The sequence below is a fragment of the Colius striatus genome, chromosome 2 (genome assembly GCF_028858725.1).
Source record: "Colius striatus isolate bColStr4 chromosome 2, bColStr4.1.hap1, whole genome shotgun sequence".
NCBI lineage: Eukaryota > Metazoa > Chordata > Aves > Coliiformes > Coliidae > Colius > Colius striatus.
This window is the reverse complement of record NC_084760.1, coordinates 54825637-54845480: the sequence shown is the minus strand read 5'-3', so window position 1 is coordinate 54845480 and position 19844 is coordinate 54825637. Positions and strand designations below refer to the sequence as shown.

Genomic DNA, 19844 nt, shown 5'->3' with positions numbered 1-19844 from the left:
TGACCATAAATCTGTGCTTAGCTATTGTAGTGAAACTTCTTTTGCCCTTCGCTCTGTCTATCAACTAGTCTTAGCAAAACTCAACCTTTTAAAAACTTTTTCTGTACTCATTCAGGGTATATTGATTTCTGTAAATATTTTTGGCAATTAAGCAAGAAAAAAAATATTTGTGATTTAATGTCAGTATGTTAGCTTAAAATGGTTGAAAGACAAGTTCATTGTCTTTATGGTATATTTTCATTATTTTTCTGACACAACATGCCTCAGACTGTGGATGTGGGTTCCATCATCTTCCTCTTCCTCCTCACATTTGAAATAGTGTAAGCTGTAGTCTCCTATGTTAGTTTTCCTGTCAGCAAGTCTAGTTCAAGTATTTTCTGCTTTCTTCATGGCCACCTCCACCACAAGTTGTTTGGCCTTACTTTTGCTGCTACAACTGTTGTTTGTATAGCTACCCATGAAAATGGTTTAGCGGAATTATTCAGTCTAAAACCAGCAACACCAACAGTGGGCAGGAATAGGTGACTATGTGCTGAAGCTTCAGTGCTGTTACATTGAGGTGCTGCCAAGGAAACAGTAATATGCCATCTTAAAACTGGAAATCCTCATGGGTAGCAGCACTCTTTACTCTCAAAATATACCTCCTTGTTTTACATTAGCCTGAAAAGACTGTTATCTCTCTCTTCTTTAAGTTCTGTTTATCATGACAGCAGCAGCATGGGATAGTATTTGCTTATAAAAAATGATCGTTGTTGCAATCTTAAATTCTTGTTATGGTTCATCTCAGCAGGGGCTTCCTCCATGCCGTATGTGTAAATGCTCCCTTGTATCCTGTGTTTAAATCCATAAGGTGTGCTTAGTTGCAGTAGCCTTGAACTTGCAGAACTGGGGAATCGGGAACAGATTTTACTAATGATTGTCATGGAGAGTTCTCGCTAACTTCCTGGCTAACATCCTGTTAAGATGAGAGGTACTATTTTCTTCATAGTGGCGAGATGTCAACACTATCTGACTGTGCAGTATCTGCAGACCTCAAGTTCTATGGCAAGAACTGAATAAGACCATCATGATCATCATAAAGTACAGAATTTCTCAAAGGAAATGCTCTGTTGCTTCACTGAAAGGGAATATTTTTTGTATGGTGATGGCATAGATGATTTTATATCATGATTTTTTTTTTTGAAACAGCGCTTAAAATTTAATTTACTTTCCTTAGCATAATTTTGGGGTGGTGTGTTTTTTTTTATGTTGTGTGAATTGGTTTAGTTTGTTTCCTTTTTTTTCCTTTCCTGTCTACAAACACAAAGATGATAAGAGTGTGTAGTTTAATTATAGTTAATTTTCATTTCATATTGAAAGTGTTTAACAAATTCTAAAGTAATCCTTGGAGGATCTAAAGATAATATGGGATTCTCTTTTCGTTTAGATGGAATATATTCTCAGTAAAGCTATTTAAAATTTAAGTTAGAAATGGTGATAGGAATGTGAAAGCACAACACATGCTTTGAATTGTTCTCCTGTAAAATCATGAATAAACATACAGGAATTCAAGTAGCATTAGCTTCTCACACACTATCATTTTGTTAGGTAATGTAGTTCCATATTTTGTTTGTTGCCTCTAATGTTTTAATAGGCTTTTATTTTTTGCAGTTTTGGCAGAATTAATTGAAAAGTTCGTGTCACATCTTTCTGAAAACCGATCTGATTGTTATTTCAGCGCAGTAAACTTTAAAGGTCAGTGTCTAAAAATTTACTACCATGCAGCTTCTTGATATTTAAATTAATTTCCTTTTAAATGTATCTGTAGCACTTTTGAGGTCGTTTAGAATGTTCTTTAACAACACAGAAATTCATTACTTAGCTGGTGGGACATAGCTCACTTTGGAGCAAAAGATGATGTGCTTGAGTAAACAGTACAGATAATTATTAGGGATGGGCTTTCACTTTTCAGTATGTGTAATGGAGAGGTGGAGGTGCAGAACAAATGAAGGCATGATTCAAAGTAGTTGTTTGACACCTGTTACCTGTTACACCTGTAGCATCTTCCTTATGAGGAAAGACTGGGAACTGGGGCTATTTAGTCTAGAGAAGACTAAGGGGGGATCTCATATCTATAAGCATATAAGTGGTGGATGTCAGGAGTTTGGGGCATCCCTTTTTTAATGGTATCTAGCAACAGGACAAGGAGTAATGGAATGAAGCTGGAACCCAAAAAGTTCCATTTAAACATAAGAAAAAACTATTTTACTGTAAGGGTGAGGGAGCCCTGGCACAGGCTGCCCAGGGAGGGTGTGGAGTCTCCTTCCTTGGAGGTCTTCGAGACCCGCCTGGGCGTGTTCCTATGCAACCTGATCTAGATGGATCTGCTTCTGCAGAGGGGTTGGACTAGATGATCTCTAAAGGTCTCTTCCAACCCCTACCATTCTATGACTAAATGATTTATAAAGCTCATGGCATAAACATTGAACATGATGTAAGCAATCTGACTCACCTTTTGAAAACCCCATAATATATAATCAAGCCAAAGGTATGCAATTTATATTGCATTAAAGAATATGGATTAAAGAACTGATATTGTTGGCAGAGAAATTTGAGTGTTTGTTTTGTACAGATGTTGTGCTTACAACCAAGAATAAAAGATGAATGATAAAGTTAATTTATCCTGAGTGTAAAATAATACATTTAGTGCTTTGAAACACTTGCAAAATGGGAAGACTTAGAAGCATTGTTAATATCTGCTGGAAAATGCACTTTCATTCTTTACTGTCTGTCCAGGACTTTTCTCATAGATTTTAATTCAGTCTTATTCTGCCACTAACTCTGGAGAACCAAGCCTGCTTTGGAGATGGTGTTATTTATACTGATATTTTATCCTACATCCATAGGATGCAAATATAGTGTCCTTGGAGACTTGAAACTTGCCTTTGAAGTTTCAAGGCATAAAACCCCTTTAGTAATTTAGAGGCTTGCTTTCTTTTATCTAGTGGCCTTTGCCTTCTGAAAGCATGCTAACAGAATACTCTTAATTTTATTTGAGAGTCTCTCTTAATGAAGAGAGCTGCTGAAGTGACGGTTATTTCTGTCACTGTTTTACTTTTCCTTAAAAGATCCTTAGAGGGTTTTTTGTTGTCCTGCATTAGTTTGTCATTTAATTTTCAACTTCTCCAGAGGCATAATGAGGATCAAAAATCTTTCTGTGGACTCATAAGATTTGTCATTTACATATTTCTGGTACTTCCCAATTCAAATGATGTTTTCAGTGGTTCCCTTTAAAAGCTCACAAAATGTCTACATGACTTAAATGATTTATATGAAACCTAGGCTTCCTCTCTTGCTCCTCTGTGTATGTCTCTTTTTAGGTCACAGTTCAAAGTATCACTCATTCTCCAATGATATGAAAGGCCCAAGTGTAGTTTTCTTTTCTGTCTTGAGCAATGTCTATCTCACATTTCTTTGGAGAACAATATATATATAATTTTTTATATATTTTGGCAATTGTGTGTGTCCACCAGCCTCTTGAATAAATTTGGGTCTGAGGAACTGAAAAACAGTTTCTAATACTTGTTTAATTTTAATGAAGAGAAGCCCCAATTTTCGTGAAAGTAGGCTCAATACAATGCATGGATATTCAGTATTTATTATGTTTCTTGAAATGAGAAATCGATTATCTTAAAAAATGACAGCTTTCTAAACCTGTAGGTAGTTGTAATTAAAATAACACAGTCGTCCATCTGCTGTGAAATCCCTCAGGATTTCAGTCTATTATAAAATTTGCAAATACAGAAAAATGGAATTAGTTTATGTTGTTGACATTTTAAGATAAGAGAGAAGGAAAAATATCTGATAAAACACTATGAAGTTGCAGTGTTTAATTATAAACAGTAACACAAATCTTACTTGAAGTTTACTTTCTGCTAGCAGCCATGATTCTGCTGGGTTATGGGTTCAGAGGAGTAAAACAGCACACAATATGTATGTTAAATGTTAATGAACTCTCTCTGTCACTTTCCCAGAACTGATACTTTCTAGTTTGCTCTATTTTTATTCCTCTTCTTCAAAAACCCCTCAAAACCAAAACAACATTTATAGGACAGGGGATAATGGCTTTAAACTGAAAGAGTGTAGATTTAAAATAGATATCAGGCGGAAGTTCTTCCCTGTGAATGTGGTGAGGAGGCTGTGGATACCCCATCTCTGGAAGTGTTCAGGGCCAGATTCAATAGGGCTTTGAACAACCTAGTCCAGTGTCCCTGTGTCTCTGTCCATGACAAGGGCACTGGGACTAGATGATCTTTAAGGTCCTTTCCAATACAAACTAGTCCGTGATTCTGTGATTTTTAATTGATCTCCACCGTGGATTGCAGACTGACCAAATCTGGAAATGCTATGAACTTTCAGGATCATCTGTTTTTTTTAGTAGCTCTGGTTGAGTAGAACATATTGCAGTTGAGTTCTTTATTTCCACCAGACTTTGAAACACCTCCACTGTTTACTGCCGAAAGGATAACAGCTTAGGGATTTCAAGTCTTAGCCATAAAACTCGGATGTCATGGTGTCATTCTCTAGATGAGGCTAAGTTCTCCATCTGAAAAAAACCTAATGAGCTCTTAATCTTCTAATGGTTGGGTGGATTGGGTAATGAACTGAGAAATTTTAATAACACCAATGGGATGCTATCAGTATAGAGCAAATCAGGAGTGGCAAATGAGAATACAGGAAGCAACTCCAAGTTAGGCTGGAAGAGAAGGAATAAGAAGGGCATTCTTCCCATCTTCCTACATCATTTGGTGATTGCACTTCTTTAAAGATGGGCGCTCATGTTAAAAATGCTGTTAGCAAAAAGCATTTTACCATTTGCCAGTTTATATGTAACTTAACTGAAAAATTATCTCATTCTTAATGATGTTGCTCTCAAAAATAGCTTAGGTATTTGTGGTGATCAATACATAAAGAAGAAGTTCTAGATGTTAATAATTGGATCTTACATTGTTATAAGCGTACTTATGACATAACAGATACTTTCAATTTCACATGAGATTATCCAGCTCTGATGAGAAGCCAACAACATAATCCAGCAATTATTCCTGTATCTTATTTACATTTCATGGTTCAGCTCCAGCCACAATAATACTTTTCTTTGAAATGAGATCTCTTCACACATAATTCTAACACAGAATGTAAGATTCAGACTGTCAGAACTGCTCTAGATGAGGAGCCTGGTGGAGGAGATGACACCTTCAAAAAAATGAAAGCAAAACATCAGAAGATAATATAATGATAAACATCCAACATCAGCTCTGCTCCCACTCCAAATAATATTTTAAAATATAAAATTTTCATTAAGGACATCAGAAAGAGTGAAGGGAGCTACTGACAAAAAAGGATTTTACAGTACTGACTGCTTAGACACCTGCCCACTGACAGTGTCAATTTTCACGTACTTATTGAACAGTAAGTAAAAAAATAATGCTTTTTGTTTGTTAGGACAAAAAGGAAAAAAAATATTTTGAGAGTTCCACAATTTCAGTTTATATGGACAAAGCCAAGGTCTAGAGATCTGATAGCAAACCTAACAACATACTTTGAAGATTTTTGAAGCACCTGCAGGAATTAACGCAGGTAGCTCTGGCCTCGTGGAAATTTGAACTATTTGCAGTGGTTTTGCTTACATGGTTCCTTTGAATCAAAACTATTTTCCATCCATACAAAGAAAATGAATCTTTCTTACCATCACTGAAGTTAAAATCCAACATTCATCAACATTTTGTAAAGGTAGCTGTAAAAACATTTGACCTTGGCATCAGGAAGTGAAAAACTGACTCTGTTATGTGAGCAACTGCTTTAGTTGTTTCCTTCACTTAACAAGAGAGGGAAACCAGTAGTTTCTTTGGGATAACTGCAGATAAACAGGAAAATAAATGAATTCTTACCTGATGATCATTTTATGTGAAATATGCCATAAAGCTCTTTCATCTTGGCATCCTGTCATTTCGCTATGAATGCAATGTAGCCTGTTTTCTGACTTAAACAAATAAAAGCATCTTCATTGGTAAGACAGGAAAATGAATAAGAAAGCAATATTTCATATGAATTGTAAAACTGATTGAAATCTAGTCTGAACAGGAAGAATACTACTAGACTGTGTGTGCTAGTTAACTCTGAAGTGTTTGTAGGTATAGATTGAGTTTAATAATAATAATATGTAATTGCCTTTGCAAATCCTGCCTTGTGGGATGTCTGTTTTTGTGCTCCTGAATGCTACACAATAGTGCTGCCCATTGAGGTGCTTGAAATGGGCATGGTCAGAGATAGTACGAATGATCAATTAGTACGAATGATCAGTCACGACTCTGAAAAAAGGAAACACCAAGATTGCTTAAAGAGTTACTCCCTGTCTGCCCTTCATCCTGTTCTTCCCATTCCTCCTAACTCCTTTTGACATGTATGATTGCTCAGAGTTTTGAAGGAAGACCTGGAAGATAAAAACCGTGGAAGACAGTCAGCCCATCTTTTCCTATTGATAGAAGATTAAAATTTTTAAATTACTTTCCATCACTGGATTTTGTTCTTCAATAAATAAATAAATAAGGAAAGGGCTTGTAAACAGTAGTTAATCTCTACTTCTCCCCAGGATCATATATTTGGCATCTGGAACTATCCAGGATGCACAAGATCGCTTCTCTTTGAAGATGAAGATGAGATAGGCAATGACAGTGAGACATTCCTTAGCTAGGAACACCAGATTTAGGCTAACTGAACCAGGTCAGACAAGTCACCCTCTTTGTTTTTTTTTTTAACTTGCTCTTCATGCTTACTGATCCCTCTACCCAAGTAGCAGAGGTCCTAATTCTCTCTTTTTGGTTCTCTGTGGAACAGTAAATTTGATTTAGAGGTAGAAAGATTAGAAAGAAGATGAAGATCAGCAAGTCATAAAAAGAATTTGTTCTTTACTGTAGGAAAAGATCATATTCTGCGATTCTTCATGAGGATTTGTTTGTTTGTATAAACATCACTGACAATAGTTTACAATCCCCAGTGTTTCTAAGTATGTGTTTTCTCTTTTGAATGAACATTGTGTTAAATAGTGGATTGTTAAAAAGATTTGAGAGCAGGCATACAAATATGTGTTATGATTAGCTTATCTGAAGTCTGTATAACACGATGATAATAGAAAGTGCAGTTTCACGGCTAAAAATGGTTAAAAAATATGCCATTTACACTTAAAAATCTTTCATACTGCTGTGGGTTTTAAAATGCATTTTTAGAATGAGACTGCAATACGCTTAAAAAACTGGAAATCAACTCCTAAAGGATTCTGGTATCATTCAAGTCACTAGTTTAATTTTGGCTTAATTTTTATTTTACAGTGTTTTACATTTTAAAGAAAGGAGTATAAAATACCTGTTTGACTTAGAATTTTTTTGCTTTATTAGCGAAATAAAAACAAAGCTGCCAAAGCATGTTGTACATTCCATTTAGTAATAACCACAGTGCTGTATCATGTTACCTACTTCAGTGTTCAGGGAGGTGCTCTGTCCTTTGTTTGAGGATAAACAGCATTCTTATTTAGAAAACTGATCTGTTGATGCCTTTTGTTATGAAAACCCTCGTGTTTCAAGACAGTTATATCAGATGTATTGATAAATACATCTCAAGTGTATTAAATGAGAGATATGAGCATCATTACAATAGTACAATCACAACATACTCCTGTGAGCTTATTAGTCAACTGCTTATCCATGGTTTGCAATATGCACTATTTCAGTATTCCGCTTATTGTTAATAAGAATTTTCTATGTGTAATGAAGCATTTAAGGTTTCTAGATCCAGTTTTTAATCAGTGGGAAATGGTCCTTTCTGTATTCTAAATGACCTTAGAGTTTTATAAAGCCTAATCTTCACAGTCTAACAATTGGTAAACAGAATGGAAAATCAAAACTTTTGACCCAGGACGAAGAACCAGAGTTTGGGTGTTCCCATTGTGAATTACGGATTGGCAGCAAGTTGACTGCTTAGTGTATGGAGCATTGATTATATCAAACACAGTGGTGCACAAAAGCAAGCTTTTGGCTTGATGAGGTATTGTGTAATATAGTGTTATTATTCCATCCAAACTCGTATATTAATTTTATGATATTTCACATTAAGTGTTGAAAGGAAAACTGATTAGGAGAAAAGCCTTCTCAGCAACTAAGAAATTATTACAGCAGAGAAGAAAAGGCAGTGAGAATCAATGAAATAATTTGTGTCCTGTGAAATAAGCTTTCAGTACTTGCTGTAAGCTGTTATAGAGAGGAAACTGGGCTCAGATTGTGGGTTGAGATACAGCTGTTCCTTCTTACATCCTTGCTGGAATGGGCTATCAGTTCCTACATTGCTACCCACAGGAGGATCCACCGCAAAATGGAGACAGAGGGCTTCATTGTGGTTTATAGGTTGTTCTAATGCTTGGCTCTCTCCTGTCATGAAATATGGTCATGGCAGGTCTAAATTATCCAGTAGTCGTAGCCTTCTCATTCAAATTCCCCCTGCTTTCTGGAAGTATTCCTCTTGCCTTCACAGTTGCACTCAGGAACCTGAAGATGAATTATCTTAGTGTGGTAACTGCAGCCTGAGTAAAGAGGTGACTTGGAATAGGAAATGCAAAAATATAGGAACTGTTTCAATCATCTCTTTGGGTTTTTAGAAGGTTAGGACATCTCTTTTTTTCTATTGTATCTAGTAACAGAACAAGGAGTAATGGGAAGAAGCTGGAACATAAAAAGTTCCATTTCAACATAAGAAAAAAATATTTTACTGTGAGGGTGAGGGAGCCCTGACACAGGCTGCCCAGGGAGGGTGTGGAGTCTCCTTCCTTGGAGGTCTTCAGGACCCACCTGGACACGTTCCTATGCGACCTGATCTAGGTTGACCTGCTTCTGTAGGGAGGCTGGACTAGATGATCTCTAAAGGTCCCTTCCAACCCCTACCATTCTATGATTTTAAAACTTAGAAAGCAATTTTGAAAGAAGTATATTAAAGGTTTTAAGCCCTCAGCTTTGTAACTCAAAATTGTCATTTTTTTTTTCTGAAATGTAGTTGTCTCAGATGGTATATGGACATGAGAGAAACAATGCTTCATCTTTAGACTAATTTAGAATTTCAAATTTTGAGAAAATCTTGCAACAGATTAATTATTGGTTTGTCTAACTTGGATTTTTAAATTAACAAATGCAGAAAAAGGACTATATATTACTGTGTTGAAAGAACAGTGCATAGAAATACATGATTTTAAAAATCTATTGGTTATAAAGTTTTCTGTGATTCATATTAAAATAGATTTTTCATTAGTAAAGTTTATTTTACAGCTAATAGACTTAAAGGCCACTGTAGTTCAGAAAATGCTGCTTTGTCTGATTTCTTCTCCAGAAAGGATAAATCTCTTCTAAGAAATGGCTCTGAAAAAGATGGGTTTTGTTTACATGGTGCTGTAAAGCTGCTTGATAACCATGCTAACAGTGAACATTTCCTTATAAAGAAGATTATTTTAATTTAAAAATAAATCTGAAGAATGCAGGTTCTTGATCCTTCCTTTGCAAACGCCACTAAACTCATTTCAAATAAGAAAGAGTACTCCAGAATTGGTATTAGTATATAAAAGCTTTACATTAGTATTCAGTTAAAATAATATTTATCATGATATTTTATTATTATATTTTTTCTTTCGTTTTAGCCTTAGATGCAGATGTGAAAAATGAAAACCTTTCATCCGTGCAGCAGCTTGGCGTTGAAATGACAGTCAGGTATATGGTGTTAAAATATTTCCCTAGTGTATTTCTAGAATTTGTTTGATTTTCCTGGAATGACTTTAGTAATACTTAATCCATCATCTCAGTGCTTTATGCTATTTAAATCTAAAGATCATATTTAAGAAAATGAATTCTATCTTTGAAAATGAAAAAGATGTTAATGCATAATTAAATTATCTTTACAGATTATATAGGTTATTATCCTTTATTGTTGTAAAGGCCAATTATAACTTGTTAGTAAGATTTACTGTAGAATTTCATTATCTTGAGTTATGTGTCCTTTTTTCCTTCACATTACTTCTTTAAATAGTTCAGTTTAGCTAAGCTTAGTTATATGCCATTTAAACATTTTATTTGGCTGGTAATTTGTGGAGCTGTGATGAAGGAAAAGCTAATGTGTTTGTACTTCCACAAATTGTTATCTTTAGCATTAATATTTGAATTCTGTTAATAATTACACATGCAATATCCTAAGGTGGAGTTCTAGGTAATGTGTGTAAAGAAAACAAGTCACGTGTATTAGAGTTCTTGGTCTTTCCTATTGCAGTCTCTAAAACTGAATGAAAAGGAATGTAGGTGAGGAGCTGTAACTGTGAGTAGCGATATTTGGTGTGTGTCCTTACTAGCTAAAGCATAATAGATTTTATTAAGTCGTTTATGTCTACAACATATAGTGTCTGTGATGAACAACACTATGACAGCTTATCTTTCTCACTCCTATTATATAGGAATTAAAAAAATTATTTACCTTTAAACAGTTTAGATTTTAACTTTTTGTACTAGATACGGAAAATATCTAAACTTGCTAAAAGAAGATGCTGAAAATGGGCTGCGTGTTGTGCTAATGAGTTGTGAGAAATTTCTGAAACAACAGCAAAGGACTGTGGAATCCTCACTTTGTATCCTTTCTTGAAGGCATAAATTATAGTGCATAAAATACCTATGGAATTTGAACTCAGTGTTTTGACTTCTGACTCTTAGATCTGCTGTGAAACTTTTTGTAAAAAATAAACCAAATAGCCCTATCATCGAATCATAGAATGGTAGGGGTTGGAAGGGACCTTTAGAGTCCAACCCCTCTGCTGAAGCAGGCCCACCTAGATCAGATTACACAGGAACGCGTCCAGGCAGGTCTTGAAGACCTCCAAGGAAGGAGACTCCACACCCTCCCTGGGCAGCCTGTGCCAGGGCCCCATCACCCTCACAGTGAAATATTTTTTTCTTATGTTGAAATGGAACTTTTTATTTTCCAGCTTCTTCTCATTACCCCTTGTCCTGTTACTAGATACAATAGAGAAAAGTGCCACCCCGTCCTCTTTACATACACCTTTTAAATACTTGTAAGTAATTAATGAGATTCCCCCTCAGTCTCCTCAAGGCTGAACAGTCCCAGTTCCCGCAGTCTTTCTTCATAACGAAGATGCTCCAGTCCCCTGATCATCTTGGTGGAGCTGCACTGGATTCTCCCCAGAAGATCTCTGTCCCTGGACACAGGACTCCAAATGAGACCTCACCAGGGCAGAGTAGAGGGGAGCAGAACCACCCTTGACCTGCTGGCTACACTCTTCTTGATGCATCCCAGGATGCCATTGGCCTTCTTGGCCATGAGGGCACATTGCTGGCTCATAGTTTATTGTCAACCAGGACTTCCAGGTCTGTTTCTGCAGAGCTGCTCTCCAGCAGGTCAATCTCCAGCCTGTACTTTGCTATATTCTTCAGATATTAGACTTGCTTATCCCTATTAAAATACACTTCTGGTATTTTAGTCAAAATATGCTAAATATCTTTTTTTAAAGCTTTTTTTTTTTAACTTTGTAGTTTTTTTCCCCATATTCTTGACTCCTGTTTTCCACAATTCTCATTTCTTGCATATTAAGCACACTTATTTTTGTATGGGGCCTTTTGCATTTACTTACTTTTTGTATACGTTTGTTGATTGGGCTTGACTTGGTGTATAGGGACAATAGCTTAAATGATTTCTCTTGATTCAATCTGAGAGGCAGCCATGCCCCGAGAAGCTGCCTTCTGTGCAGCTCTATCTTCCTTATCCCATCTCTCACAAAGCAGCTCTTACCTCTGTGTGGATGGGCCTGGGGAGGACGAGGGCTGCAGTTCCTGCAGGGCAGTGAGGAGGAGAGTTCTGCTGAGTTCCTTAACCTTCTCACACAGGCTGCTTGCGGGAGCCCTGTGCTGGCTATGACTGGTTTGCCTCTTCTATGTTCCTCATAATGTCAGGGGAAGGAGAGAGGACACTGACATTTCTTCAGCGATTTTCACGTCTTCTGGTTTCGGCGTTCCTTTGGCTACCAAGACTGCATTTATCTGTGAGAATTTAAAAGCTCTTTCTTTCTGAAAGGAGACTTTGAGAGATTCTGAAGGAGATTTTAACAACTTCCTTAGGTTTGAGTGGTTTTTAATACATTAAGTTTTCATTGAAGCCCTCTGACTGAATACATGACCCTGAAAAATTCCTTTAGAAAAAATAGATTTGACATTTGCTCAAAGGGTTGTTTAAAAGTAGTGAAATAGCAATTGGACTGATAGCAAAGGCAATGTTATTGAGTTTTAGAGCTGTCAGTAAAATAAACTTCATTAGTTACATTAAATTATGTGTGAAGGCTGTGATATTATTGAATAACATTTTTTCAATTAGTACAGTGTTTCAGTTTTTTTAGTGAAATTCTCAGTTTGAAAATGTACCAAATACACTAAAACATATTTAGTAAATGTTAAGCATTATTACTGCCCAAATACCGAATGCTTGACTGTTTTAAATTATTAGTATTTTGGATCAAGTTTGTAGTATAGGAAACATCATTTCCATAGAATCATAAAATCATAGAATGGTAGGGGTTGGAAGGGAGCTTTAGAGATCATCTAGTCCATTAGGGTGACTCCATCTATTTTAAAAGTGAAATCCTTCAGGTTTGACTTTACACATTGTCACGTTGCCTTTAATGTTTTGAACGTAAACCATAAAACAACTGTAGCCTTTACTAGAGAACTCTGAGATACAAGAAGCATGATTTAGATTCTGTACCTCTTTCTGCATACAAGCTTCTGTATTAATATAACTCAGTCACCAGAAGTGACCATATTAGTCACTCAGAGCATTGAGTCCAGCCCTGGGGTTGTTCCAGTACAGTGACATTTTGCTCCATTGTGTGAGTATGGTTGTGCTGAACACCATCTGTGCTGAACACTTCAGTGTCATATTCAGCAGCATTGCAGGCAGGTTGCTTCAGGGCTAACATTCATTCTCAATACCTAAATGATTTATTTATTCAAGATGTATGATAATATATCTTGAAAACACAAAGAGAAAATTCAGTAATTGACCTATTTGCATAACTACTTCAATGTAAACTACAGTAAAATGTCAGAATATGAATGAGGAATTATCCAGCCATTGGACTGTGATGCTGCCTACCTCAGTAAAGAGGAAAATTCCAAAAAATGTACTTTGACCTTTCAGCATGAAGCCAAAGATTCATTACGTGGAAACCAGACACTGACATTCAGAGTTTCCAGTACTGATAAAACCTCTGTTCCAATTGCTGCACAAAAAAGAATTTCACTCATAGCAGCCACACATACTGCAAAGAAACATGCATTCAGAAAACAACTTCAAATATTGAAGGTTCACTCTATCCACCAGTAAATGAGGAAGAAAAGAATTGAAAGTAGACTTTTTTCCTCCTGTTCTTTTGTTTTAAAAAAGCCCAATTTTCCCATCTCTGCTTTGACAATTAAACTGTACATGCAATAAAGAACTAGATTGTTAATGCAATAGAATAGCCAGGATGTATTTAATTAATAATTAATTAATTAGTAGCTATAAAAATCAATACTATCATTAATTAATAGCCAGGAATTATTTATTATTAGTTTCTGACTTTTAATTTTCCTTAATTTATCTACATGTTTATCCTGATGGTATTACAGCATTTTATTTATTCTGTTTCCTGTCTTTAAAATAACTGGGATGACACGTCTTACAACTAAATGTGGATATCTTTATACATTATATTCACTGAGGTATTTTAAAATAACACATTTTTGTAGTCTATAATCCTTTTCCTCTGTTTTACTGTTGTTAATGTTGTTGTTTTTATTGTTAATCAGATGCAACTGCCTGTTACCACAGTGGAATCTGGCATCCATCCCATCTATTTTTGCAGTGCTCACCACATTGAAATGTTGCTGAAAGCTGAGTTGCCACTTGTCTTTTCAGCCTTCCACATGTCTGGTTTCACTCCGTCCCAGGTAACTGAGGAAAGCATATCAAAGTATCATCATTTTTTTTTAACTTAAATCTACAGAATCAGGGATGTTCAGGAACTACTGTGGTTTTCCTATACAGCATATTTTATGGTGCTTACGAAACTGGTGATAGGAGGTAATATTGAATGCACAGTGACTTAGAGCATCTGAAGAAAAAAAGCAACTGACTTTGGTAGAATAATGATAGTGTGTTGATGACCTTCCATTACATCTTGATGCAGAAAAGTTGATAAAGATAATACAACCTAAACCTTCAGATTTAAAATTAAAAATAAAAGTCTTATTACTTGAAATTTCCTACATTTTCCATAGCAGGGAAATGAGTCATTTTGGACAGCGTTTCAGATAATATTAGAGCAAAATTAATTCCATCTGGGCTACCATAACTGTTGCATCTGGTAACACACAGTTCTTTTGTATTAAAGAGATGTTACTGAAGAAGAATATAAGAATATTTATGCATAATATTAGCTTTCATTTGACTTAGTACAATTCTTTGGTACTATGGGGTGCTATAGAAGGAGCATTACTTGTGAAGACTACAGTCATGATGAGGCGTAAAGAGCTTCATGCAGTAATGAATTAGATTGCCAGTGCAAAGGCCCTCTCACCAGCTTACTGCTGTTCCAAGGCCAGACAAATCATTTTCATCTTATGCCTTTGGAATTCCTTTTTGCCACAAGATTTGCCACTTGAGAGATTTCTTAATGGTGGAAGATGCCAGTGTGGTGCAGATATTGCTTAAGATAGTTCAGGATTTGGTCTTTAAGGGGAGGAGGTTGATGAATGAGGGACTTTATCTCAGGATAGGAATGAGACGCTTATAATAAGGTTCCGATTTTGGGATGGAAAACGACACAGAGATGATCACTTCTTCCTTGACTATTCTTGTGTAAGTTATACTCTATGGTTTTTATATTGTTTGCACTCAATTTGTAATAGACTAGTTATTCTTCTAAACTGCTGACAAGGGTTTTTGTTTGGGGATTTTATTTTTTTTAAATTTACAGTGTTACTGAAATGCCACTGAATCTTCTGTGTGATTTTGCAGTTCTCCTGCAGGATTAAAAACAAACCCTGAACTGTGAAAACAATTGTGATGTATTTAAGTGCTTGTGTGCATCAATAAATACCTGGAAACAGATTTAATGCCGGAGTATGGCTGCTGTCATCTAATTAGAAGCTTGGTACTTCTGCTGCTGCATGTATTTAAACACTTTAAGGACTGATTAGCAGAAGATTAGTGATCTAGAACTGAACAAAATGTGCTGTACACATCTTAATACATTGTGATTTAGAACTGCAAAAAGGAGTCACTATGTGTGTTCCATAACTACTTCGTTAAATAAAAAGATGTCTTAGAGAAGAGCGTAACATTCATTTATAAAGTAAAGGACTTTAAAGAAAAGTCCACATTTAATGCACCTTAATCACCCTCCGCACTCTTTAGGTGAAATATTTTTAAAAATTCTTTTAAAATAATCATCTTTGCATTCATTGGACTTTCAGATTTATGTCTCAACCTCAGGAGCTTACAGAATATTCTCAGATAAGTGAGGTGCACAGATGCAGGGTGTTGCTTTTAGCAGAACTCACTGGAAGCCTGTTCAGAAGCAGTGATTTAAGAAATGGTGTTTCTTGGCTTCTTTTGCACTTTCTCTCTTTTATTTTCATAGATAATGTTATAGGAAAAAGAACCTGTGATATAGAAAAGTTATGATATAAAGCTGATCAGTTATGTCTACATTAATTATACATTATTTCATTCTCATCTAGATTTGTCTGCTGTGGATAACTCAGTGTTTCTGGAATTACATGGACTGGAGTGAGATCTGTCACTACATTGCTCTGTGTATTTTCCTCGGTCCCGATTATCAAATATATTTGTGTATTTCTGTGTTCAGACACCTTCAGCAAGATATCCTGAAGCACACTGAAGCCCAAGATCTCCAGGTTTTCCTTAAAGTAAGGGTTTCTTTTTTTCATTGTTCAGTGGCTGAAGGGAAGCAAAGTGCTCAATACTGAATGTGTATGTTAATCTGAAGCCCTTACTGAATTTCAGTTATTGATTTTAAGTGAGTGAAAAAATGATTTAATTTTATTTACTTCCTAGCAGAAAATAGTGGAATAGTATTTTCTGGAGAACAGCTTTCCTAAGCAAATAGCCACATTAAGTCATGAGTGCATTTGATTCAGTGCGCTCGGTGTGATTCCTGTCTCAATAATCTAGATGTTCTCCAAAAGGGTGAGTTTACACAGTGGTCTTCTACCGAAGCTTAAAGAGACATGACATAAAGCTCAATGAGCTATTATTTTTAGCAGATGCCAGTCACTATCCAACCAACCTCACAATTTCATATTATTTACTGTATTATAAATTACATTTGTTTATTGGATTCTTTTTACAGGGTACTGCTTGGCTATGGATGCAGTCATAAATAGATAATAAATGGTTCACTCTACTTCACAGAGCCATTTTTACTTTTTTCTCTGGTCTTTTTTTTTTCTCTCAGTTAAAATTATTCTGTCAAAACATTATTTTGTCATTGTATTTATTATCCATTCAATTTCAGCTACATTATGGGCTTGATGTGATGTTACTTGGATTTAATACTTACAAAAGTGTTAGTCTTATGCCTTTTTATTGAAATAACTAAATTCATTTTCAAGTTTTAGCCTATTTCTCAGCACAACATTCAGAAATTTGGATTACTGTAGTGGAACAATTCTCTTAAAAGTGGAGGTATAAATTGTTCTGAGAACATAATCCAAGTTAAAGAAAAAACTCAACACAGCTACCTTTGAGAATTCATTTTACCTTTTTTTTAATGTAATTTCACATCTTAAAGTTTATACTAGCAGTGGTCATTTGCTCTACGAACAAGTCCTGTTGCTTATTGTCCTTCCAAGATCTAATAGTACTTTCTGGTTTTAAGCTTTTAACATGCTCTATATCTGTAATGAAAAGTTGATGACTTGACAGCAATAGGCTTTTGTTGCTATTGTCTAATAAGCAGTTCCAAGTAGCTATTAAATTAAAAATTTTCTTAAATTATAAATATACTTTCATTTACACATGAAAAAAAGAAGTTGGAGACAACTTTGCTTTCAATTCAGATGACATTTATTATGCCTAGCACTTAAAACAAGTACAACAATCACCCTTTCAATGTGTCCTTGTAGTGATAAAATCTAGATGACCACTTATCAAAGGGATCATCTGCTGTTACTCCACAATTTACATTTCCAGAAACTAAAAGTAACAAATCATCTGTGAATATTTTTTCCCTTTTTCTGATTCTTTCTGGTGGCTGAGATGAGTGATTAACTGAATATTAAATTTATTGTTTGGACTTTTATTAATCTTTTTGTGGATTGAAGATGTGTAGTTTTATATCTACACGTGCATGGAGAAGTGTAACTGTTTACATAATAGTGTTTACTCAGTAAAGCTCTTTGAGTATCTTGGTTTCATTGATTTAATTTGAATAAAGTAGAGGAACTGGGGCTTCATGGTTTATGACTTGTAATTGCACACAGGCCAGTATGTCTTTCTCTTCTAGGAGTAATTTTGCTACTCTTCACTTCATTTTCTATGAACATGAGCCATGTTACTGACAACTAAGTTGCTGGCCTATGCTTTAATAATCAATATAGAATCTGACAATTTTAACAGTAAAAGAGAGAAAGAATGAGATATCTACTGCATTTCTCTGTTGGAGTCAATATCCTTTTCCACTTGTAGTCAACACAGTGTATGACTAGCAGCTTAGAAGTTAAAAATCATGCCTTTACTTTCCCTTGTGAGTAGGAGAGAAGAAATACAGAGGCCATCTAAAATTCTTATTCAGATGCCAAAGTGCAGCCTTCCAAGCCTGAGTAGATGCTCACAGGAGAATTCTACTTAGCAGAGATGCATAGTCAATACACCAGCAGATACAACATGTGTCCCCAAGGACTGTCTGGCTCCATTTTTGCAGCACATGCTACCAACAACCATAATACTGCATAGTAGACAGTGGACACACAGGTTGTTCCAGTTCAAAGTAGCAACAAATTCACCCATTTTAACTAGACTATTCTTTGGGGTCCTACATTCTGTGTCGTTTCCTCCCTCTGATGTAGTAGCCATGAGAAGGAACATGACCTGCTCATTTGTTTTTCCTGAGGACAAGTTCTGTGTTTTGGAATTAGTAAGAATGAATCATTTGTGGTGACGCAGAGGTGTCTATTTGTTTTGTATTTAAGCACTTCATAAACATCTTACTTTATAATTTATTTTAAAAATAAGTATCTATATTTTTATTGAAAATCTAGTTAGATATAAAAGCCACATTAACAAACTTATATCATGGTATGTGCTGGTATAGAAATGTTTTAAAAGTATATTTTAGGAGCTGGCTTTGCCTTCTTAAAGCTTACTTTGTTTTCCTTAAAAATAATTATATGATGTCCTTCAAAAAGGAGATGAACAGTACCCACTGAAGAAAACTGTTACCAAGACTTAATTAGAAAGAACTGTCAGGAAGCAGATACTACCAATTCTGTATTTCTACATGAAATGTAACAAAGTGTGTGTATTTTAAACTCCCCGACTGTGACAAACAGAACTAAAAGAGCTATCTTTAGAAGGCTGGAATTTATTAAATTTGAATTGCGTATCTTTTTTTCCTAGCTAATAAATGTTTTCTCTGTGTATTTGTGCAGGAAGAACCACTCTATGGATTTCGAGTGAGTGATTATTTGGAATACATGGAAAGCCTGGAGGCGATCTATAGACCAATGCTGCTGAAAGACATGAGGAGCATAAGAGTGCAGAACACATAGAAGAAGCAAGCAAGCACTTTTTTCAGTTTTGGTTGCATCCTTTAAAAGGATGATTTATTGATCTATTAATCTCACCTAAAAGAAGTCAGACTGTAAATATACATACTGTAAAATAAATAAGGAGAGTTTTCAAAATATATTTTTTACAGAAGAACTTAATCTAAGTTTGATGACCTAAAATACCACGTTTTTCTGCATGTGCAGCCTCATTTTCATTTAGCAGGAGGCAGCTTGAGAACCCACCTGTAGGATGCTGAGGTATCTTCCTTAGAACTCCCTTATAAAAACTTTAACCTGTTCCCAGCTCATTGCATTTTGTCACCTTCTTGTGGCACAGTCCTAAACCCTTTATATTTTGCTAGGGTCTGACAAAGTGATTCTCTGAATCAACTGCTAATGTGTATTCATATGCATGAAAAGTCAACAAATGGAAAACAAATTTCCTGTACACAGCTGTTCCGGCTTTGTGGATAAAGATGAGAAAATGAGGCGTTCAAATACGTGCAATAAATAAAAGACTGATACTCTTGGGGTTTGTTTTTTTTTTTTTTTTAAAGAATCATTTAATGTCTTAAGTCATCTATTTTTAATGTAGGCTGTCTGTGTAAGTGAAAGAGAAGTACTTGAGCGACTTGCTTGTCATGTCTCTGGAAAACGATCATTTCTAAAGACTCCGGTTTTGTTCAGAAACAAAAAACTAATGAGAAGCTTCATTTGTGCTTGCCTTTCATCATCAATGAAAAGCAAAAGTTAAGATTGGTAGATATTTCCTGCCACCAGGGCAGTGTAGGTAACAGTTCAACTTCATTAAAAAGAAACATGGTTTTCTTGAGGTTCCCATCCTAAAGATGGGATCCCATTTGCTGTAAGGATAGCTTTTGGGTAATGGCAGCTGAGGAAACATTCTGGTGGTTTTCTTTTCCACATTGTATATATCATTGAACA

The 19844-nt window shown here is 35.5% G+C and overlaps 1 protein-coding gene across 3 annotated transcripts in view; it reads left to right on the top strand.

The window, feature by feature from the left end:
- The window catches only part of TBC1D32 (TBC1 domain family member 32), an 82216-nt gene extending 62793 nt beyond the window's left edge, over nt 1–19423 (top strand). For all 3 annotated transcript variants that reach the window (XM_061989771.1, XM_061989770.1, XM_061989769.1), the window contains 7 exons: nt 1651–1734; nt 9713–9782; nt 10572–10687; nt 11958–12112; nt 13914–14054; nt 15849–16037; nt 18780–19423. In XM_061989771.1, the coding sequence (XP_061845755.1) occupies nt 1651–1734; nt 9713–9782; nt 10572–10687; nt 11958–12112; nt 13914–14054; nt 15849–16037; nt 18780–18899 (875 nt within the window). In that variant the 3' untranslated portion in view covers nt 18900–19423. The remainder of the gene's footprint in view (nt 1–1650; nt 1735–9712; nt 9783–10571; nt 10688–11957; nt 12113–13913; nt 14055–15848; nt 16038–18779) is intronic.
- Nucleotides 19424–19844: the final 421 nt, after the last annotated feature.